The following is a 24,883-nucleotide window of genomic DNA, read 5'->3' as shown; positions in this document are numbered from 1 at the left end:
CAACCTCATGGTTCCTAGTTGGATTCATTAACCACTGAGCCACGATGGGAACTCCCCAAATTTTAACTTGTCACTCAGTTTAGAAAACCTGAAGCCGGAGTTCCCGTCATGGCGCAGTGGTTAACGAATCCGACTAGGAACCATGAGGTTGCGGGTTCGGTCCCTGCCCTTGCTCAGTGGGTTAACGATCCGGCGTTGCCGTGAGCTGGGGTGTAGGTTGCAGATGCGGCTCGGATCCCGTTGCTTGGCTCTGGCGTAGGCTGGTGGCTACAGCTCCGATTCAACCCCTAGCCTGGGAACCTCCATATGCCGCGGGAGCGGCCCAAGAAATAGCAACAACAACAAAAGACAAAAAAAAAAAAAAAAAAAAAAGAAAACCTGAAGCTGTTCATACCGGTGGTTTTGTGGTTGTCTCGTCCTTCCCCATCCGTATCCCTCACCTTTCTTTTTTTTTCCCCATCATGGTCTATCCCAGCAGATTGGATATAGTTCCCTGTTCCCTCACCTTCCTTTTCCTCAGTGATAACACTATTTTTATGCAGCCCGACAGGATAGTGGCTGTCACTCAGATAGTCTCTTATGTCTGATTGTCTTTTCTTTCTTTTCCTCGACCTTTAGGAGAAGATGCTGTAGAGGATGAGGCTGAAGAGAACCCCATTGTTTTAGAGTTTCAGCAGGAAAGGGAGGCCTTTTATATAAAGGATCCAAAAAAGGCCCTCCAAGGTTTTTTTGACCGAGAAGGTATGTAAACAGATTCTGACTCTGCCAGTGAAATACATCCACAACAGATACTAGATTCTAGATCTTCAAGTCCTTAGAAATGCTGTATTTTATCTGCTGTCTTCCTTGTTCAGTTCTTGCCTGTGTGGTTGATTGCTTCAGGTTTATTTTGAAAATAGCAAAAATTTTGTTAGTCTTTTTTCACTTCTTGGAAAAAAGGAAGTGCTTTCTCCTGACTCATCTCATTCTTCTCAAAAGATCCAGGACTGGTGTGATAGGGAGATTGACTGAACTTCTTGCAATTTTTCTGTTTCTCATTCACCTGATTTTTTTGTAATTCTTAACGTGGATTGTCCCTTTATGTGATTTGAAGAATAGTCCCACAGAGAATTGTTTCTTGCATTCTGCACTTAATATTTATGTGTCTAAAAACTAGGCAATTGACAAATGAACAACTTAAGTCTACAACTTCTAAGTGTGAAAGTTGATATATGGTGGACAAAGCTATTTGTGGAGAGTTGATTGTTTTGATCTGAGTTTGCTTTTCTCTACCTGAAGCTCATCCTAATTTTATCAATAAAAGATAATTCCTAGATAAGAAGTGAAGTGCTTTGACATTTAGTATTCAGTGTGGTCTGAGAACTTTATACACTTATTTAACCTTTGCTTTCTTTTCCCTTTGTATCAACTAATTTTCAGATGCTATTGAAATTGTTTTGTCTCTCTTCCTCCCGCAGGAGAAGAATTAGAATATGAATTTGATGAACAAGGTCATAGTACCTGGCTCTGCAGGGTGAGGTGTGTTCTTTTTCTCATTAACTTCCATTTCTGGAAAGTGGCCAATTGCAGGTTTAATATACGGTTATAGGCAGCCTCTTCCTGAATTTGGGCCTTGATAGTTTAGTAGCACATGGGGGGGGACGGTGTTAAAAGGTGGAAAGAAAAGATTAGAAGTCCACTCCCTTGGCAAGATAGAACAAAATGAACTCAGAGATTAAAAAGCTGTCTCAAAAAAGACTGTTATAGCATTTTAGTTTTTCATGAGAATTGGATCTTAGTGCAGTGCTGTAATTCCCTCCAACCAATGCAGATTACCCGTGGATGATTCAACTGGAAAACAGCTGGTGGCTGAGGCCATTCATTCAGGGAAGAAAAAAGAAGCAATGATCCAGTGCTCACTGGAAGCTTGTCGAATCCTCGACACTTTGGGATTGCTGCGGCAGGAGGCAGGTGAGTATGTGGGAACACTTCTTTTATTTAGAAAGAAAGAGGGAAGGAAGAAAGATTTAACACATAGGGTAATAAAACCTCTTTTTAGGGGGGAAATGTAAATTGTGCCGAATTCCATGAAGTGAAAAGAAAAATTTCCTATCTTGATACCCAAAGGTAACCATTGTTTGTTTGTATTCTCCCAGACATTTTCTCCAGGTGTGTGCTCAGAATTAGATCCTTTAACAAAAAAACAAGCACAGGAGTTCCTGCTGTGACACAGTGGGTTAAGAATCTGATTGCAGAGCCTCAGGTTGCTGTGGAGGTGTGGGTTCAATCCCTGGCCCAGCACAGTTGGTTAAAGCATCAGCCACAGTGTATGTTGCAGCCATGGCTTGGATTCAGTCCCTGGTCCAGGAGCTTCCATGTGCCATGGATGTGGCCTTAAAATAAAAAACAAACTGAGGAGTTCCTGTTGTGGCTCGGTGGCTAACAAATCCGACTAGGAACCATGAGGTTTCAGGTTCATCCCTGGCCTGGCTCAGTGGGTTAAGGATCCGGCGTTGCTGTGAGCTGTGGTGTAAGTGTAAGTTGCAGATGCAGCTCGGATCCCGAGTTGCTGTGGCTCTGGCATAGGCCAGTGGCTACAGCTCTGATTAGACCTCTAGCCTGGGAACCTCCATATGCTGCTGGAGCAGCCCAAGAAATGGCAAAAAGACCAAAAACAAACAAACCAAAAAACCCAAACACTCATACACAAGTGCATCTGTATTATTTATACACTTTGTGACTTACTTTTTAACATAGGAATGTATCATGGATGTTATCCATATCATTTCTTTTATTTATTTATTTATTCATTTATTTATTTATTTTTTTTATTACTCAAATGAATTTATCACATCTGTAGTTGCATAATGATCATAACAATCTGATTTCACAGGATTTCCATCCCACAGCCCAAGCACATCCCTCCACCCCCCAAAATGTCTCCTCTGGAGACCATAAGTTTTTCAGTGTCTGTGAGTCAGCATCTCTTCTGCAAAGAAGTTCCATCTGTCCTTTTTCAGATTCCACATGTCAGTGAAAGCATTGGATGTTGGTGTCTCATTGTAACTGACTTCACTTAGCATGATAATTTCTAGGTCCATCCATGTTGCTAAAAATGCTGGTATTTTGTTCTTTTTGATGGCTGAGTAATATTCCATTGTGTATATGTACACATCTTCTGGATCCACTCCTCTGTCGATGGACATTTAGGTTGTTTCCATGTCTTGGCTATTGTAAATAGTGCTGCAGTGAACACTGGAGTACATGTGTCTTTTCGAGTTGTGGTTTTCTCTGGATAGATGCCCAGGAGTGGGATTGCTGGATCAAATGGTAGTTCTATGTTTATATCCATATCATTTCATTAAGTTTACCTCATTTAAAAAAATTGCCTGAGTATATAATTTTTTTTTTTTTTTTGTCTTTTTAGCTATTTCTTGGGCCGCTCCCGAGGCACATGGAGGTTCCCAGGCTAGGGGTTGAATTGGAGCTGTAGCCACCGGCCTACGCCAGAGCCACAGCAACGCCAGATCCGAGCCACGTCTGCAACCTACACCCCAGCTCACGGCAACGTCGGATATTAACCCACTGAGCAAGGGCAGGGACCGAACCCGCAATCTCATGGTTCCTAGTCGGATTTGTTAGCCACTGAGCCACGACAGGAACTCGTGAGTGTATAATTATTAATAAGTCATATATTTATTCTAAAATTAACTTTTATTATTAAAAAGTAACCTATGTATACTTTAAAATTACCAAACTGACCATTGAAAAAATTGTCCGTGTGCGTTCCCCCAACTGTGTGAGAGCCGTTTCCCTATATTCTCATCAAATTAGGCGTTGCACTGGCAGCCTACGGAAGTTCCCAGTCTAGGGGTCGAATCTCAGCTATAGCTGCTGGCCTACACCACAGCCACAGCAATGTAGGATCCGAGCCTGTCTGTGACCTACACCACAGCTCACAGCAACTCCAGGTCCTTAACGCACTGATGAGGCCAGGGATCGAACCTGTGTCATCATAGATACCATCAGGTTTGTTACTGCTGAGCCACGATGGGAACTCCAAATTAGGCATTGTTAATCTTTTTATGCTTTTTCAGTCTAATAAGTAAGAGGTGGTATCTCATTTTATTTTATTTATTTATTTATTTATTTTTTTGTCTTTTTGCCTTTTCTAGGGCCGCTCCTGCGGCATATGGAGGTTCCCAGGCTGGGGGTCGAATCGGAGCTGTAGCTGCTCTGGCCTACACCAGAGCCACAGTAAGAGGGATTCGAGCCACGTCGGCAATGTCGGATCGTTAACCCACTGAGCAAGACCAGGGGCCGAACCTGCAACCTCATGGTTCCTAATGGATTTGTTAACCACTGTGCCACGACGGGAACTCCTCATTATTTTAATTTGGTTTTTTTAGTTATTAAAACAAAGTTTGTTGACTATTTTTTTTTTTTTTTTTTTTATGGCTGCACCTGCAGCATATGGAAGTTTCTGGGCCAGGGATTGAATCTGCTGCCAGTAACTGCAGCAATGCCAGATCCTTTAACCCACTGTGCTGGGCCAGGGAGTGAACCTGCGTCTCCGCAGTGACCTGAGCCCCTGCAGGTAGTTCTTAACCCACTGTACCACAGTGGGAACTCCTATATTTCTTTTTTTGTACTATATTTATTACTTTAAAATTTTTCTTTTGGGAGTTCCTGTTGTGGCTGAGCAGAAACAAATCTGGCTAGTATCCATGAGAATGCGAATTCTATCCCAGGCTCCACTCAGTGAATTAAGGATCCAGCTTTGCCATGAGCTGTGGTATAGGTTACAGACGAGGCTCAGATCCCTTGTTGCTGTGGCTGTGGTGTAGGCCGGCAGCTGAGCTCCAGGTCGACCCCCTAGCCTGGGAACTTCTGTATGCTGCACATTTGCCCCTGAAAAGACAATCCAAATTTTCTTTTGGATTGTTGGCCTATTCCTCATTTATCTTTCCTTTTTCACTCATTGATTTTTGAGAGCTTTTGCTCTTTAAATAAATTAGCTTTTTGTTTATTTTAACTTTTTTCTTGTGGTAAATACATGAAACATAAAATATACCATTTTTAAGTGTACAGTTCAGTGGCATTAAAAACGTTCATGTTGTCGTGCAGCCATTACTACTGTCCATCTCAGAACCTTTTCATCATCCCATACTGACGCTCTGAACCCGTTCAACAATAACTTCCCATTCTTCCTCCCTCTAGCCCCAGGTAGCCAGTGTTCTGCTTTCTGTCTCTATGAATTTGACTATTTTAAGTATTTCATATAAATGAATCATGCAATATGTGTCCTTTTGTGTCTGGCTCATTTCACTTATAATAATGTCTTCAAAGTTTAGCCCTTTGTTTTAGTATGTGGTTTGGCAGCTTGTTGAATCCTCTATTTTAATGATTGATGGTCATATTTTAAGCAGCTTGCCTACTTGCCTTTTTCTTTTTTAAAAAAACTTATTCATTATCATTTATTTTATCTATCTAGTATCTCGGAAAAGGAGAGCCAAGAATTGGGAAGATGAAGACTTTTATGACAGTGATGATGACACATTTCTTGATAGGACTGGCCTGGTTGAAAAGAAGCGTCTGAACCGAATGAAGAAGGCTGGGAAGATTGATGAGAAGCCAGAGACCTTCGAATCATTGGCAAGTTCTGTTTATAGGAGTAGCTATGGTAGATTAAGTTTTTAAATAAAATAATGTATTATTTAAATTTGTTTTATTGTATTTTTAAAGTATTGAAACCTGGTACTGAAATATAATTTTTTTTTCTTTTTGCCCTTTCTAGGGCCGCTCCTGCGGCATACAGAGGTTCCAGGCTAGGGGTCGAATTGGAGCTGTAGCCGCCGGCCTACACCAGAGCCACAGCAACGTGGGATTTGAGCTTTGTCTGTGACCTATACCACAGCTCGTGGCAACGCCGGATCCTTAACCCACTGAGCAAGGCCCGGGATCGAACCCACAACCTCATGGTTCCTAGTCGGATTCATTAACTGCTGCACCAGGACGGGAACTCCCTGAAGTATAATTTTTGTGATCTGTAAATTTCATACTAACAAATTAGTCTTATCCAAGTTGGAAAGAAGTTTGGTTGCCGCTAGAGACTCTGTCCACCTGTAGGTGGGTAGTGACTCATTAATGAGCATTCTTTGGATATGATCTTATACCCCCCGTCCAAAAAAAAGGAAAAAGTTCCAAATCAGGACATTCTGAGGTGAAATTGACCTTAGGCTTTTGGCAGTCAAGAATTGTGAGAGGCGTTTTGAGGAGTATAGTTTGGCACACCTCAGAGATACTGCAGGTTTAATTCCAGACCACTGCAGTAAAGTGAATATTATAATAAAGCAAGACATAGGAGGTTTTTGGTTTCCCAGTGCATATAAACGTATATTCCCACTGTACTGTAGTCTATGAAGTGTTCATTATCTCTTAAAAAACAGTATATATACCTTAAAAAGTAAAAAGTGCTAACCATCATCTGTCAGTTAGAGTTGTTATGAATCTCTAATTTGTAAAAAATGTAGTATCTGCAAAGTGCAAATAAAGTGAAGCTCAATAAAATGTGCTATGCCTAGGGAGTTCCTGTAATGGCTCAGTGGTTAACGAATCTGGCTAGGAACCATGAGGTTTCGGGTTTGATCCCTGCCCTTGCTCAGTGGGTTAAGGATTCGGCGTTGTCGTGAGCTGCGCTGTGGTCACAGACGTGGCTCAGATCCACGTTGCTGTGGCTCTGATGTAGGTCCGTGGCTACAGCTCCGATTCGACCCCTAGCCTGGGAACCTCCATATGCCGAGAGAGCAGCCCTAGAAATGGCAAAAAGACCAAAAAAAAAAAAAAAAAGGGCTATGCCTATAATCTTAATGTATCCTTCATGAAATCATCATATATCACTATATTAAGTAGGATTTGGAGCATAAAAATTACCTAGCATCTATCCCTTTGATTCATCAGTGAAAACATATGCCTCGAGTTCATTCCTTTGAGTAAAATAAAGGCTGTATTCTGTACATTCCTTCTGTTGAATTCTTGGTTCTTTAATTCAGAAACTAATTCAATTAGAAATAAATAAATGAGAAATTTTAACTACACGAGGAGCAGATTTAAATGGACTTCTGAATTAATCCTCTTAAAACTTGTCTCAGTGAAAATAAGAGAGGGAAGATAAGGAAAGCTACCATATTTTGAAAGAAGAAAACCATTTTTTTTCTAATTCACTTTTTTAAAAATTAAAATTTTAATTGAAGTAGTACAGTGTGTTAGTTTCTGTTGTATAGCGGAGTGACTCGGTTATATATATTTTCTTTTCCATATTCTTTTCCATTGTGGTTTATTACGGGATATTGAATATAGTTCCCTGTGCTCTCCAGTGGGACCATGTTGTTTATCCATCCTGTATATACCGGCTTGCATTTGTTAATCCCAAACTCCCAATCCTTCCCTCCCCCACCAACTCCCCTCTCCCTCCGCCCTGGAAACCACTAGTCTGTTCTCTATGTCTGTGAGTCTGTTTCTGTTTTGCAAATATGTTCATTTATGTCGTATTTTAGATTCCACATATAAGTGATATCATATGATATTTGTTGTTCTCTTTCTGATTTCCTTCACTTAGTATGATAATCTCTGGGTCCATCCATGTTGCTACAAATGGTATTATTTCATCGAAAGAAGAAAAACATTTGCTAACTCTATTAATTGGGTGTTATAGGTTGCAAAATTAAATGATGCTGAAAAGGAACTCTCTGAAATTTCTGAGAGACTGAAAGCCTCTAGCAAAGGTATGGTAATGATTCATTAAATAAATGTTGATTTATCATTTGCTGGGTAAAGTGCGCTTTGCTAGGCACTAAGGCTACATTGGTTAATAAGATGTACATACAAGATGTACATATAAGATGTTTCTAAGATATTATACATATATGTTTCTAAAGAGCAATATATCATTTTAGAACTAGAAAGAACCTTATAAATTATTTGGTTTAACCTCCTTATTTAATAGATGAGGGGACTGAAGCCATCGAAGCAAAGTGACATCCTAAGATCTCCCAGGTTGTAATTAGTTTCCTTATTCTTAGTATCAGTAATGTTCTCTGTCCAGCTTTATGCTAATGACTTTTTTATGGAAACTGAGCTGAATCTTAAAATATTTGAAGGAGTTCTCTTGTGGCACAGAGGGTTAAGGATCTGGCATTGTCACTGTGTGGCTCAGGCCACTGCTATGGCTCAGGTTTGATCCCGGGCATGGGCACTTCCACATGCTGCAGACATGGCCAAAAAAAGAAAAAAAAAAAAAAATGAGAGCCATCTTTCTAAACATGTATTATCCCTTTTTTGGACAGCTCTGTCAGAGTCACCATCTCAGGACTCTTTAGACGCGTTCATGTCAGAAATGAAATCAGGCAGTGCATTAGATGGTGTATCCCGGAAGAAACTTCACCTGAGAACTTTTGAGCTGAGAAAAGAACAGCAGAGACTTAAAGGATTGATAAAAATTGTAAAGCCAGCAGAGATTCCAGAGCTAAAAAAGTAAGTCTTAGTTATGCTTGAAATTTGAAGTAAGCACATTTGCGTAAATAACTTTTTGAACTGTATCTTTATTTTCTTAGGTAATCATGGACTAAAAATAGAATATAAGAAACCTCTTTAAGCACAGAAGACACTGGTTTCGTAGAGTAACTAAAAACCCGTTTCATTTGTGAAATATAGACTGCTATAGGACTTTTTTTTTTTGGCCACACTCATGGCATGTGGAAGTTCCCAGGCCAGGGACCAGGCCACAGAAGTGACCCCAGCCCTGACAATGACAGCACCAGATCCTTAACCTACTGTGCCACAAGGGAACTCCCAGAACTTTTAAAGAAAATTGTAGTGATTCCTGTTTCATTGGAGGGCTCCAAATTTTTTATTTAATCTCTAAGTTAAGGGTAAATGTCTTCAAAGGGTGACATGCACAAAAGCTAACTTCCCTTGTATATAAAGACCTATGCACCAAAGAGATAAATAGGCAAAGGATCTCAATTGGCAGGCCACTGAAAAAGAAATACAGATAACTCTTAACTATATAAAAAGATGTTTAATCTCATTCACAACAAGAGAAATACAAAGAGTACAATATAACACCATTTTAATCTGTGATTTTAAAACCACAGATGAAGATAGAGTACAAATTGTCATTTTAATGCCTATATCTGTATTTTTTTTTTTTTTTTTTTCTGTCTTTTGTCTTTTTAGGGCCATGCTGAGGCAAATGGAGGTTCCCAGGCTAGGGGTCCTATCAGAGCTTCAGTGGCCGGCCTACACCACAGCCACAGCATTGTGGGATCTGTGCCACATCTGCAGCCTATACCATAGCTCACAGCAACACCAGATCCTTAACCCACTGAGCAAGGCCAGTGATCAAACCCATGTCCTCTTGGATACTAGTTGGGTTCGTTAACCACTGAGCCACAACAAGAACTTCCTGTCTTTTCATATTTAAAAAAAATTTTTTTTGGCCCGGCCTATGGCCTGTAGAAGTTCCAGGCCAGGGATTGAACCCAAGCCACAGCAGTGACAATGCTGAGTCCTTAACCACTAGGCCGCCAGGGAACTCCTGTATCTGTCATTCTCAAGAACCAGTTGACAAGCCTTTTGTATATTTAAATACTCTTTAAAAAAAATTTTTTTTTTAATTTTTTTTGGTCTTTTTGCCTTTTCTAGGACCTCTCCCCAAAGCATACGGAGGTTCCCAGGCTAGGGGTCTAATTGGCGCTGTAGCCGCTGGCCTACGCCACAGCCACAGCAATGCGGGATCTGAGCCACGTCTGCAACCTATGCCACAGCTCATGGCAGCGCCGCATCCTTAACCCACTGAGAGAGGCCAGGGATCAAACCTGCAACCTCATTGTTCCTAGTTGGATCCATTAACCACTGTGCCAAGACGGGAACTCTTATTTGAATACTTTTTTAAAGTGGTGTTTCTTCCTTTGAAAGGGAAAAAAGTATAATCCCCTGAAATTTTATTATTAACTTTTTTTTTTTTTTTTTTTTTTTTTTTGTCTTTTTGCTATTTCTTTGGCCGCTCCCGCGGCATATGGAGGTTCCCAGGCTAGGGGTCTAATCGGAGCTGTGGCCACCAGCCTACGCCAGAGCCACAGCAACGCAGGATCCGAGCCGCGTCTGCAATCTATACCACAGCTCATGGCAACGCCGGATCGTTAACCCACTGAGCAAGGGCAGGGATCGAACCCGCAACCTCATGGTTCCTAGTCGGATTCGTTAACCACTGAGCCAAGACGGGAACTCTTATTTGAATACTTTTTTAAAGTGGTGTTTCTTCCTTTGAAAGGGAAAAAAGTATAATCCCCTGAAATTTTATTATTAACTTTGATTTGAGGGAAATTAATTTGTGATTAAGATTTTAAGAATAATTTTTCCCATACTTGGCTAATATTTATGAGTAAGTGAGACAGAGTTTGAGATCCAGTCTTTCAACGTGACAATATCTTGAAATTGCGTTCCATGTGGTCTCAACAGATTTTGAAAATGTTGAGAAATAAGCAACCCCCAATGAACACAATCCAGGTGAGCATCTCAAAAAGTGGTATTGCCTCGGTGTGTTCACTCACTTACACAGGTAGTTAACTGTAGAAAGTTTCTTATTTTCTTTAAATCTTCACTGTTAGGGATAGTACCCAATGGTCACATGTGATCTTAAGTAAAATTTAAAATTTAGTTCCTGGAGTTCCCATCGTGGTGCAGCAAAAACAAATCCGACTGGGAACCATGAGGTTGTGGGTTTGATCCCTGCCCTCGCTTAGTGGGTTAAGGATCTGGCATTGGCGTGAGCTGTGGTGTAGGTCACAGATGTGGCTCAGATCTGATGTGACTGTGGTTAGGCCGGCAGCTATAGCTCTAATTGGACCCCTAGCCTGGAACTTCCATATGCCATGGGTGTGGCCCTAAAAAGCAAAAAAAAAAAAAAAAAAAAAAAAAAAAAAAAATTAAAAAAATTGAAAAACGAAATTTAGTTCCTTAGTCACATTAGCCACGTGGCTAGTGGCTACTGTACTGTACAGCACAGACATAGAACATCTCTGCTATTAGAGAAGGTTCTGCCGAACAGTACTGCTTTAGACTGTCTATAAGCATTTATGCATCCCCCCTCCCTGTGTACAAAACCTGCAACTTGATGCCTGGGGCATTGCATGGAAGACTATCAATTGAGAGGCACCTCATTTTATAGAGGTGTAGAGATGAAATGTTTTTAGTCTTTGATCATCTGTACAGAAAATTTTTCTGCGAATTGCTAACAAGTTTGTTCAAAGATTTATATGTAATTTGGATATCTAATGCAGCGAGTGATTCATAGATCAGTCCACAGAAGTCTGTTGGACGCAAATGACGTGTGAGTTACCTCACTGAGGGTGAGGAGGTAGATTAGCACTAGTGTTAGATTTCTTGGGTTTCATTCTCAGCTCAGTCAATTCCTTTTTGAGGCAAGTTATGTAACTTCTTTGACCTTTGCCTTCCTCATCTGTAAATAAGAAGTAATATTGTTGCAAAAATTAATTGAATAGCACTTAACAAAGTGCTGGCATATATGTGTTACTGTTGTCATCTTTGTCATCAAGTTTTTACTATTTGTGATATACTTAGCAACTATTTGTGCCATCCTTTTGTGAAGAAAAGGTAAAAAGTCAGGTGGCTTAGTCCAAAGTAAACAAATTAATTGTTTTAATTCCAACTCTATAATCCTTTAATTTGATAGGTCAGCCCTGGGAGGTATTCTGAGCTAGAAAACACATAGCAGCTTCCTCCACAGCCTCCCCGCCTGCTGTCTGTGTGTCTGCCTGGTTTCTCCTCCCTTTCCTATGCTAGATAACTGGCTCTCACATGCTAGTGTCTTCTTTCTCCCCTGCTCACTTGAGGGTTGAACTTCTAACCTTCCTACTTAAGCCCACCCCTCCTCCACCCACACAAGTCACTCTTGATGGCGATCCCATCTTCTGCTTTTTCATCTCCTTTGGGAGTCTTTGCATGTCCTCCAGGCCAGCCAAGCTATTTAATGGGGCTGAAAAATTTCTGTGTTGCTCTTGCTCTTGGCTTAGCCTTTCTTTCTTCCTTCCTTTCTTTTTTAAAATTTTATTGATTTATAATATTGTTTTAATTTCTGCTGTACAGCAAAGTGACTCATATTCTTTTTTATATTCTTTTCATTATGGTCTGTTACAGGATATTAAATATATTTCCCTATGCTATACAGTAAGACCATGTTTATCTATCCTGTATATACTGGTTTGCATCTGCAATCCCTCTCTCCTCCTCTCCCACCCTCTTGGCAACTCAAGGTCTGTTCTCTGTGTCTGAGTCTGTTTCTGTTTTCATGGAGATATTTATTTATGTCATACTTTAGATTCCACATATAAGTAATGTCATTCGTTTTGTCTTTCTCTTTCTGACTTAATATGATAATCTCTAGGTCCCTCTATTCTGCTGCAGTGGCATTGTTTCATTCTTTTTTTTTGTTTTTTGGGTTTTTTTTTTTTTTTTTTTTTTACTTTTTAGGGCCACACTTGTGGCATATGAAGTTCCCAGGCTAAAGGTTAAATTGGAGCTGCAGCTACCGGCCTACGTGGGTGGGATCTGAGCCACGTCAGTGGCTCACACCATAGCTCTTGGCAGCGCTGTGATCCTCAAACCCCAGGGATTGAACTTGCATCATCATGAATACTAGTTGAGTTCTTAAGCTGCTGAGCCACAATGGGAACTCCAACACCTTTTTTTTTTTAAAACCTCTGTGCTCACAGCTGTTGTGTGAAGTTAGGATAAGTGTGGGTTCCAGGTAAGTAAGGCAACCTCTTCAGAGGTTGGTAGAAAATAGGGCTTTACACCATGGATCCATCTCCTGCCACTTAGAGGGGATGGGGTCATGCTTATATATTCTCCTTTACCAGTGACCCTTATGCTGTAGGCATCACTTTATGAATGTGAAGTAATATAGCATGTTGTAAATTACTAGAGTAAGATAGCAGCCTCATCGTGCTCTGTGTCTGTGACATTCATAGGTGTTGTCCATTCTGCTGGCCTCAATACCTCTTTCTCATTGGTGTGTGTGTAAATGGTTACTTTGATGATGTCATAGTTAATTGATCACAAATAGAAGATCACATCATCATTAAACAACTAGACGCAGTCAAATTCAGGTCTTATGTCTCTTGGGTTTTGTGATCTTTCTGCCATCCTCCAGTACTTCACTGACGTATTTTCTTTTGCCCAGGATTTCTCTGTCATGGTATTTTTAACTAAAACCTTGGTCTCAGTGGAATATGTATATATATATATGTAATTATTCTTTCTTTCTAGAACTGAAAGTCAGGTTACAGATGGAGAAAACAAAGCTAAAAAGCTTACACTGCCGCTCTTTGGTGCCATGAAAGGAGGAAGCAAATTCAAATTAAAAACTGGAACAGTGGGGGTAAGTTGTGAGTCAGGGTATTAAACTTCTAGCTCTTGACTTATCCTAAGCTAATTTTTCCTTTTTTCTTTTCAAAACTCATATGACTCATCCCACATTAATGTGCAAAAGGGTTTGTGGGCTTGCTATGATCATATCTTGTCTAGGACTGTGGTTCTTGGATTTTTCTTTTCAGCCTAAGGTTGTCAGGAATTGAATTGATTCATGCCAGTCAATTTGCATGTAACCAGTTTGTGATTTAGAATACCAATTTGTTAATTAGTGATGAATGTTACATTTAAGAAAGGGGTTCCTTTATTAAATAATTTTTTTCTGGTGGATAGATGTCGTAATATTCAGACCTCAGCTAACGGCTTATTAGTAACATAGTCTGTGTACCTGCCTCTGCCTGTGATTTTCCTTACTTCATTTAATCCTTCCAACACTTATGATGTGTGGGATTATGCATTGTTGAGGAATAGGTCAGAGAGGTTAAATATAAGATCCCATCATCATTAAGTAACCAGACACAACCACATTTCAGGTCTTATGTCTCCTGAGTTTTGTGATCCTTCTACTATCCTCTAATTCTTCACTGATATTTTTTTGGGGGGTTATATACATCCTTATTTATAGATTCAGCTTTTAAAAGGGGTTTTCATTGCTCCAAAGAGCTGAACCTTATGTGTTAGTATGCTGGGGCTGCCATAACAAAACACTACAAACTAGTGGCTTAAAAGAAAGAAATTTATTCTCTGAGTTCTGGAGACTAGAAGTCCATGATGAACATGCCAGCAGGTTTGGTTTCCTCTGAGGCCTCTTTCTTGGCTTGCAGGTGACCATGTTAAGAGGCTGCAAGAGGCAGCCTCTTAACATGGTCACCCCTCTATGTACTTGTACCTCTGGTGACTCTCTTATAAAGACACCAATCTTACTGGATTAGGGCTCTACACCCTCAGCCTTATTTTAACTTAATCACCTCTTTAACGGCCTTATTCCAAATACAGTAACATTCTAGAGAACCGGGGGTTGGGACGTCAGCATGAATTTTCAGTCCATAGCACCTTGAGTTAGGGCAAAGTGTCCTCTGGTAGCAGAGGTCTGAAGTCCCAGCCATATGTTCTGGGCAAGTACAACGTGGTTTACCTGTGGTAGAGGCTTTTCTGTGAGGTGAGGGGGAGAAGGGTACTTTTGTTTTAGTTAGAAGAAAAATTCTTTGCTAAAAAGATCTCCTTAGGATTACTGAGCTAAATCCTGTATTAAAAAATGACCTACTAGGAGGAGAGTTCCTGTGTGGCTCAGTGGAAACAAATCATGAGGACGTAGGTTCGATCCTTGGCCTTGCTCAGTGGGTTAAGGATTTGGCATTGCCTTGAGCTGTGGTATAGGTCGAAGACATGACTCAGATCTGGCGTTGCTGTGGCTGTGGCGAAGGCTGGCAGCTGTAGCTCCGATTTGACCCCTAGCCTGGGAACCTCCATATGCCTTGGGAGCAGCCCTAAAAAAATAAAATTAAAAAATGTTCTACCCAATACATTCTTTGGTCCCATCTTTCTAGCTTCAAGCTGTGATCAGTTTTTTTCTAATAATTTTATTGAAAGGTTTTCATTAGACTATTTGGCCTTATTCTTCAAGAAATTTCTTCTTCAGGATCCATTTCATTGATTTAAACATCTTGTTTCCTTGAAATTGTGTTAAATCTAAAATCAAAAGTTTGTGCACATATTTTATTTTTCCAGAAATGTGTCAGATTTATATATAGAAGATAAATTGTGATAAATTAAAATTCTTTAACAGCATGAGGGGCGACAGGGCAGAATTCCTGCAGCTAGTACTCGGTAAATAGTACCTGGAATAAATGATTTGTTCTTTACAAGCAGTTTTCAGACTTAATATTCTTTTGACTCTAGAAACAAATACAGATACATATTAAGGGTCCTTAATATTCTTTTGACTCTAGAAACAATAAAGATACATATTAAGGATCCATATTGAAAGTCCTGCTTTCAGCAAACTTCTGCAGGATTGAGAGAGGTTAGACATCTGCTCATTTAACTTAACCCCCACAAAGAGCTGTCTCTGTCATGGTGTAGAACTGGTGCATGATTTTGTTTCCTTCATAGAAGTTACCCCCCAAGCGCCCAGAACTCCCCCCAACTCTAATGAGAATGAAGGATGAGCCTGAAGTAGAAGAGGAGGAGGAGGAGGAGGAGGAGGAGGAAGAAAAGGAGGAGCAGGAAGGGAAGAAAGCGGAGGCTGGGAGGCTGCAGCCAGAGCTGGTGCCAGAAGGAGCTGGGCAGGGAACGAGTCCTCCCGCAGATTTCACGTGTTCTCAAGAAGCCAAAAACCGTGGTAACGTCTTCCTTCTCCTTCCTGTGTTGTTCAGTGGGCATTTGCATTCATTGTGGGTAGATTTGAAAACGCAAAGCCAGTTCTTGCCTGTGTGTTTTGGCTTTGTGACACTTTGTGATATGTGATACGGCTGACTCTGTGGAAATATGCTTTCCTGGTCTTTCTTTGATTGCCAGTCATTATTCATCCAGCATATTCCAGAATTAAGGAACGTTGAAGGCGGTGGAATCTGAAACCACAGCAGCTGTGGAACAGTTCCCAAGCTGCTGCTGTCTTATGACCAGAGGGCAGTGTGGAGATGGGCCTGATCAGGTGGTCTCAGGGGTGAGCCTCCCCTTACTCATTCCCCCCATCCCTGAAACAGTCTAAACATAGCCACGGAAGTGTGATGCCCTACTCATCTTTTTGCCCATGGTACCTAGCAGAGAACCTGGCATGTAGTGTTCACCCCCTCTCAGCAAGGGGCTGTGAAAATGTAAAAAAGAATTGACTGCTTTTTAAGTACATTTTCTTCTGATTATAAAAGGCATATATGTTCCAAAACCTTGAAGCATATATAAAAAAGAGAAATCTCCCACAATCCCACCCAGAGATTGTGTATCTTTTTAGTATCCTCTTAACCCTTGTCAGTTGAAGGGTTATTTTCCTGCAAGTTGACTAAACTGCTTAGCAAGATTAAGACTGCACAGAAAATGGCATAAGGAAAAGCAAAAAAAAACCCACTGGCATTAAACGGGTGTGGGAATCCATGCGTGTGGACTTCCAAAACTAACCAGGCCTGTCCACATAAGAACACCAGGCCTGGTCCGTGGCCCTTCTCTGGAGTCCCCTTCACTTGTTTAGACACAGAAAAGTTACTGTTTCCACATCTGTGAAAGGTAAACCTTTTGTTTTTACATTTTCTTTCATTTAGTTGTTGGCACAATGCTTTCTTTCCTTTTCAAAAAGGTACTTATACAAACATAGTTTTTTCTGAGTCTAGTCTTTGATCCATGCATTGTCAGGGTGCTGCATCAATAGGTCAGCAGGTAGACAATCAGTAACTATTCTAGTTTTTTGTTTAAGGGACCAAAGTAAATATGCGTGTGTAGAGATAGCTGATTTAAAAATTTGGTTTATAGGATAGATTCGTTAGTACAGCTGCAGCTGATTAGGGATTACTTCAGGCATTTACTTATTTATTTTTAAAACAACATTGGGACTGTACATGCTATTTTATAACCTATTTTTTTCTGTCTTAAAATATTCTTTATTTTTTATGGCTGCACCTGCGGCATATGGAAGTTCCCAGGCCGAAGGTCAGATTTGGAGCTGCAGCTGAGGCCTGCACCTCAGCCATAGCAACACTGGATCTAAGCCACATCTGTAACCTACGCCATAGCTTGTAGCAATGCCAGATCCTTAATCCACTGTGGAAAGCCAGGGATTGAACCTGCATCCTCATGGACACTGTGTTGGGTTCTTAACCCACTGAGCCACCATGGGAACTCCTTAACATGTTATTTTAAAATGTGGTTTTAGGAGTTCCCATCGTGGCCAGTGGTTAACGAATCCGACTAGGAACCATGAGGTTGCAGGTTCGGTCCCTGCCCTTGCTCAGTGGGTTAACGATCCGGCGTTGCCGTGAGCTGTGGTGTAGGTTGCAGACTCGGCTCGGATCCCGTGTTGCTGTGGCTCTGGCGTAGGCCAGTGGCTACAGCTCCGATTCAACCCCTACCTGGGAACCTCCATATGCCGCGGGGAGCGGCCCAAAGAAATAGCAAAAAAATAAATAAATAAAATAAATGTGGTTTTAGTAAGGGGCAAAGTGGTCCTTCACATGCATGTGCCATAATTTATCTAATCAACTCCATATTCTTGTACATGTAAGTTTTTGTTAATTTTTACTATTATACTTGTATGTAATAAATCTTGGTGCTCATCTCTGATCATTTTCCTTGAATATGTTCCTGGAAGTAGCGTTTCCAGGCCGAGGAATATGTACATTTTTAAGGCTTTTGGTAGGTATTGCTAAAAAGCTTTACCTCACAGTTGGCCAGTTTTTCAAGTGGAAAATTGGTAGTTCTCTGTTAGACACCTGGAGGCGTATTTATTGAAAACCTAATTAAGATTAGCTGAAGCTAATGAGAGTAAAACTGGGTGATTATGTTACGCACGTAGCTTTTCTTGCTTTTGTTTTTCTTTTCTTGATTCCTTACCATGAATTAAGAAATATAATATGCTTCGATTCTGCATTTTACAGAAAACATGTGTCAACTCAGCCAAGTGGAACAGAATAAAGATTACCAAGAGATTGGTGGAACAGCTACATCGTGTGAGGAACCCTCAGGCAAGTAGTACAGCAACTCCATTGGTGCTCTGCACACAGGCAGCCAAGTGGTGTCAGCGAGGCGAGGGTGGCAGCTGACCTGAGGGTACAGACCCCGGGTGCATGTGCTGCCAGGGCCATGGGCAGAGCTGGAATATATCAGAGGTTAAGTTTGATGTCATCTCGTTTGCCTTTCTTTTCCTCTTCTACCTCCTGGGGCCCCCCTCCCTGACCCACAAAGCACCTTCTGCCTTCATGCTTCCTCTGGCCATGCAAAGCCCTCTGCAGTTCTGCATCCCCCAGAGTTGACTGTGTGTCTAACATGGGGGTGACTCCAGCACTAACAAGGTAAATTGGTTGAGAGGTTGACCTATCTAAAGGACTTTTTCTCGTCTTCTACTGCCTTTGTTTGTTTGTTTTTTTAGGGCCACCCCCTCCACATATGGAGGTTCCCAGGCTAGGGGTTGAATCGGAGCTGTAGCTGCCGCTGCCGGCCTACACCACAGCCATAGCAACTTGGGATCCGAGCCGTGTCTGAGACCTACACCACAGCTCAGGGCAATGCTGGATCCTTAACCCACTGAGCGAGGCCAGGGATCAAATGCATCCTCATGGATGCGACTCAGATTTGTTTCCGCTGAACCACAACAGGAACTCCCTTTTTTTTTTTTTTTTTTTTAATTAAACTATAGTTGATTTACAATGCTGTGCCAATTTCTGCTGTACAGCAAAGTGACTCAGTTCTACATATATACAGATTCTTTTTTTATATTCTTTTCCATCATGGTCTGTCCCGGGAGACTGGATGTAGTTCCCCGTGCTGTACAGTAGGACCTTGTTGTTTATAGGTCTTCTGCTGCTTCTAACTGTAATGATTAAATTGTACAATAGTCAAGTCAGCCCCATTTTCCTTAACCTTTTCAAAAGCTGTGATTAAATTCAAGCTTAGGATTTGAAAACGAGGCTATCGATGAAGGGACAGTTCTCTATATATAGTCTTTATAGTAGTAGGAAGGTAGGAAGGAATTTCTGAGGCTTAGATTGTGACATGTTTTTTCAATAATTATGATGGTCTTTTAGGAGGGATTTTTCTATTTTTCTGAAATAGCTATCACCTCTTTTTTTTTTTTCTCATAAATTAGCATCAAAGAATGAATATGAGAAAAGCAGAGATGAATTGAAGAAAAAGAAAGCTCCTGGTGCAGGCAAGTAAGTACTTTAGTCACAATCTTCTATTCTCTGGAAGTAAAAATTATCCCCTTGTCATGGACCATATCCGAAAGAGTGAATCTAGGTCTTAACGGAATTCCCAGCTGCCTTTTTACCTCCTCTTCTAGAAATTTGGGCTCTTTTATTTTTATTTTTGAATTTTTTTGAATTTGCTATTCTTGTCTCCACCTACCTTGTTCCCTATAATTGCTCACATACGCCTTTTATTAATTTATGAATCTTTGTTCTTTTCCTAGTAGGCCATACAAAGACATTTGAATAATATATTCTCGTTTTCTCCTTTTATTACACAAAAGTTAATATGTACTATACTGCACTCTACATCTCAATTTTTTTTTTTTAACCTGTGGTAGAAACCACGTGTATGAACACACCGAGACCTTCCTACGGCACAGGGACTCTCTGTTGAACCAGTTCTGTATCAGTGGACACTTGAGTTCTTTCCGGTCTTTGTTACAATAGTGCTATAAGGAATAACCGTGTGTATGTATACTTTTGTATGGATACAGTACGTTCCCAGAATGGAATCGCTGGGTTGTGTTGGGATGTCCCTCAGACTGCCTTCAGGCTAGGTAATTCGCAAGAGGCGTCATAGGACTTGGCGAGTGGTGGAATTCCCAGCCAGGATTTATTACATCAAAAGGACACTAAGCACAAGGAGCCAAGGGGAAGGGCACATGGAGTGCAGTCTGGGGAGCCAGGTACAAGCTTCCAAGGGTCCTTAAGATGTGCTTAATTCTCCTAACAATGAGTGACAACTTGTGAAACCAAGGGAAGCTCATTAGCGACCTGGTATCCAGGATTTATACTGGGGACTGGTCAAACAGACACCCCTACCTGGCATCTATGCAGTGGAAATTCCGTTGTCCTAGAGGAAAAGCCGGCGTTCACCATAAACCACATTGTTCTCTTTTTTCTTTTCTTTTTTGGCCACACTCACAGCATGCAGAAGTTCCAGAACAGGGATTGAACTTATGCCACAGCAGCAACCCAAGCCACTGCAGTGCCAATGCCAGACCCTTAACCTGCTGAGACAAGGGAACTCCTAAACCGCATTGTTTTTTTGAACTGTTTTGGGCCAGTGGGCCACTCTTGTCAGTTAGGGTGGTAAGAACCCTCCCGAAATCCAGATTCCCAGATGCCAGCCAATAGGCCTGTTATTTATTTATTTGTTGTCTTTTTAGGGCTGTACCACAGCATATGGAGGTTCCCAGGCTAAGGGTTGAATTGGAGCTTTAGCCACTGGCCTACGCCACAGCCAATGCAACGCAGGATCCAAGCCACGTCTGCAACCTTACACCACAGCTCACAGCAACGCCGGATTCTTAACGCACTGAGCAAGGCCAGGGATCAAACCTGTGTCCTCATGGATGCTAGTCATATTTGTTTCCACCGAGCCGTGATAGGAACTCCCAACAGGGTTTTTAAACAGGCCGTTTTTTTTTTTGGCGGTGGAAGTTCCCAGGCCAAGGACTGAAACCTGAGCCACAGTAGTGACAATGCCGAGTCCTTAACCACTAGGCCACCAGGGAACTCCAAACAGTCCTTTCACAGGATAGCAGTCCTTTGAAACTCTCTTCTGCACCTGAATCAAAAGGCAAATGTCAGATTTTCCCTTTGGGGGGCTTACATCATTTAGGAGTCATACCTGTCTTGCTGCCCCTTTAAAAAAAACCCATCACTTCACTCTCACTGGCTGAAAATCAGCTTGTTGAGGCTTTGGGGAAAAAAATCAAGGTTCAGAGAGAGAACTCTCCCCATTTTTGATTACTTATGTCAAGGTCACTAGTGGAAACTGTTCTTTTTCGTTTGCTGACAGTGATAGGGACACTATTTCCTAGAGATAAAATTCTTTTGACTGAAATAATTGATCTTTTCTCTGTAGCTTCCACCGACACTTTCCTCCAAATATCCAGAAGATGACCCAGACTACTGTGTGTGGGTCCCACCTGAAGGTAGATGGTTTTCACTTTTCTTTTCCTCTAAGTTGTATTTATTTAGGTTTTTGAAGAGGTAGTATATGTTTAAGGTTCATTATAGGAACGTGACAAGAATAGTAGAAAAGTCTCCCTGGTGAGGGAACAGATGAAAAGAGCTAAAGAGAATAATGAGATACATCAACCAAATATAATTTGTGGTTTCCGTTTGGATCCTTATTCAAACAAACAACTGTTTAAAAAAAAATTATAAGCCAGTCAGATACTGTTGAACCCCAGCTAGGTATTTGATGATACTGAGAAATCATTATTAATTTTTTAAAAATGCGAGTGAAGTTGAGTTGTGTTTTTTAGAAGTCTTTTCTTTGGCTTGGGTTTCTAATAAACTAATAATTAATAGAAAGTATAGTCACTAAAATGTTTGCTTTTTTACCTGCTGATAAATGTTAGGGACGAGGTGAAAAGAAGACTGTATGTGTGTACAGAAGTGTTCACAGATGGAGTGATCCCTGGGGTTTGCCTTAAAGTGGTCCAGTGGCGCAGGACGTGGGAAGATAGGGGAAGGGCGATAGATAAAGCAGGATGTGACACATACTGACAGTTGTTAGAGCTGGGTGCTACTACATGGAGGTTCATTATATTTTTCTCTTTACTTTTGCATGTATTTTATTTTATTTATTTTTGTCTTTTGTCCTTTTAGGGCTGCACCAGTGGCATATGGAGGTTGCCAGGCTAGGGGTCTAATCCTAGCTGTAGCTGCTGGCACAGCCACAGCAAGGCCAGATCTGAGCCTCGTCTGCAACCTACACCACAGCTCACAGCAATGCCAGATCCTTAACCCACTGAGCAAGGCCAGGGATTGAACCCGAAACCTCATGGTTCCTAGTCAGGTTCATTTCCACTGCGCCATGATGGGAACTCCTGCACGTATTTTAAATTGTCTGTAAACTGGGTAAAAAATCTGGCTGTGCTTTAGCTACTCAGTTTTTTTCCTCTGAAGACAACCAAGTATCAGTTTCCTATGCCTTCCTATACATAGTATGTAAAATACCTATGTAAACAATAAAATACATAATATTTCACCACTTTTTTTTTAACACAAACAGAAGCATATTCTATACCCTACTGTTTTGTACTTAATACTATATGGGAACCTTTCCATAGCTACTTACAGATTTTTTTTTTTTTAATATGGTAGCAGTTCTTTTTTATGGTATGGATATGTCTTTACTTATTTAACCAGTTCCTTCAATGAATATTTGTTGTGTTTCTAGAATTTTGTGATTACAAACAAGTTTGCAATAAGTAACCTCAATTATATGTAAATTTGCAAGTGTCAAGGTATGGAAAAAATTCACACACGTCTACATGCTAGAGAGGCTATGAACATTTTTAGGATACTAGGATTGCATTCTATACGGATTATACTAGTTTATGTTCATACTTACATCTGTAAAGTAATACATGAGAGCCTATTTGCCCATGTGCTTATCACAGGTTGCTTTTTCTTTGGATTGGGTTTCTAATAAACTAATAATTAATAGAAATTATAGTCACTAAAATGTTTGCTTTTTTACCTGCTGATAAATGTTAGGGAAGAGGTGAAAAGAAGACTGTATTTGTGTTTTGAAATTGTGTACAAAAAGTCACATCTCTATCCGTTGTCTGGATATCTTTTCCCTCCTGACATGGAAACGTGAATATATCTGTCTTTCTTTTTTTCTTTTTGCTCTGGTCTAGGCCAAAGTGGAGATGGCAGGACCCATCTTAATGACAAGTATGGCTATTGATTGGTTCCGAATTCTAAAGGAAGACCTTGTGGACCATGTGACATGGGGTATTTAGCATAATATATCAAGTTCAGTGTCCAGAGAAGGAGTTCAGATGATCATTTGTAAAATCTGGTGATTGGCCTTTTCTTCTTGATCTTGGCTTCCTACATTTCTCTACCCATCTGATTCTCTTGACTTTGGTATTTATATTTAAAAGTGTTTGTGTATGTATGTAAAAAGGAACCATGTATTTTGAGAATTGGTAAGATGAGAGACCTGACTCTGTTAAAATGAGAAGGTGAAGATATCTCATGTTTATTTAAGGCCACAGAGTCTTTCTTAAGCTTTAGGAACTGTGCTTTTCCTGAGCACTAGCATGCTTCTGGCAGTTAGGCGTAGAAGTCACTGATAATTTTGCCTCCTCAGATAAGTGGTAAAATGTGAGATCATGCAGGGAGTTCCCATCATGGCTCAGCAGTAACAAGCCTGACTAGGATCCATGAGGATGCAGGTTCGGTCCCTGGCCTCACTCAGTGGGTTAAGGATCTGGCATTGCCGTGAGCTGCGGTGTAGGTCTCAGACACAGCTTGGATCCCACATTGCTGTGGCGTAGGCCATACAGCTCCAGCTTGACCCCTAGCCTGGAAACCTCCATATGCCTCGGGTGCGGCCCTGAAAGACAAAAAGACGGGAAAAAAAAAAAAAAAGAGAGATCATGCGAGGGTGTGACTTGGAGTGTCCCTGTCATTCTTGGAATTAAAAATAGATACACAGTAAGGACTCCTACTCCCTCCCACTATAATCCTCCTGCCAACTTTGAGAACAGCCTCTGACTTTTCAGGATACAGTTCAGGACCATAGAACACCTCATGTACTCAGGCACCAATGCTGATAAAACTCAGTCGTTCGAATATCCTGGACTCTGAACAGTCAGGTTAATCACTCCTCCTGTGGAAAGGTGCAAGTAAGGTCACAGAACGAAAAGCTGGATGTGTTCTGGCCACCGTGGGGCTTCTTACCTCTGCAGAGAGGGGAATAAAAGTTCCTTTCTAGAAACACAGAAATGCAAGAATTGGTCTTCGTCCCACCCCCATCATTAGCGCCTCCCTTCCCCAGGAAAGGAAAGCCTAAGAGTGGAAGCAGGGTGGAAAACTCGTGGGTTAGGCTGGAGGCAGCCACAGTGAGCAGGCAGGAGACAGGCCGTGGCCCAGCAAGACAGAGGGGAGGAGGGTGGTGCTTTCCCAGCATGCACCACGCGGGATGCAGGAGGTGGGGCAGGAAGCAGTAATGAGAAACCTCAGGTCCCCTGACAGATGGCTGGTCTGCTAAAAATAAGTCATTGATGTCTCAAAAAACAATACCAACGTTGGTATTATGAGACACTATTATTTTAGACTTCATTTAGATTAACAGGGACGAAATTGTTGATGACGTAAGAAGCAACAGGAATTTGAGGCCGAATGGCTGTGGCATCTTGGATCAAAACAGCAGGCCAAGATGTGCGCCAGATCAGTGGTCTTCAGAGGGGAAGCTCTTTATTCAAACAAAATTGTGTGTGGGATCCTAATCTTGAACAGGTAAAAATATACCTGCTGGAGTTCCTATTGTGGCTCAGCTGTAATGAACCCAACTAGTATCCATGAGGATGTAAGTTTGATCCTGGCCTTGCTTAGTGGGTTAAGGATCTGCCATTGCCATGAGCTGTGGTTGCAGCTGTAGCTCTAATTCGATCCCTAGCCCAGGACCTCCATCTGCACAGGTGTGGCCCTAAAAAGCAAAATATATGTGTGTGTGTGTGTGTGTGTGTGTACACACACAAACTCACATAAGCGTGAGCGCGAGCACGTGCGCACACACACACACA

General features: G+C 41.2%; 1 protein-coding gene across 1 annotated transcript in view; it reads left to right on the top strand.

The window, feature by feature from the left end:
• The window catches only part of SLC4A1AP (solute carrier family 4 member 1 adaptor protein), a 28,140-nt gene extending 4,061 nt beyond the window's left edge, over positions 1–24,079 (top strand). Inside the window, 12 exon segments of the mRNA XM_021088411.1 lie at positions 619–741; positions 1,458–1,518; positions 1,811–1,950; positions 5,474–5,634; positions 7,694–7,763; positions 8,325–8,511; positions 13,330–13,441; positions 15,544–15,772; positions 18,015–18,101; positions 19,223–19,289; positions 21,196–21,265; positions 22,988–24,079. Of these exon segments, the coding sequence (XP_020944070.1) occupies positions 619–741; positions 1,458–1,518; positions 1,811–1,950; positions 5,474–5,634; positions 7,694–7,763; positions 8,325–8,511; positions 13,330–13,441; positions 15,544–15,772; positions 18,015–18,101; positions 19,223–19,289; positions 21,196–21,265; positions 22,988–23,092 (1,412 nt within the window). The 3' untranslated portion in view covers positions 23,093–24,079.

Source organism: Sus scrofa, chromosome 3 (assembly GCF_000003025.6).
Source record: "Sus scrofa isolate TJ Tabasco breed Duroc chromosome 3, Sscrofa11.1, whole genome shotgun sequence".
NCBI classification, from domain to species: Eukaryota; Metazoa; Chordata; class Mammalia; order Artiodactyla; family Suidae; genus Sus; species Sus scrofa.
Note: the sequence above shows the minus strand (reverse complement) of the source record. Positions and strands in the feature narration are given on the sequence as shown.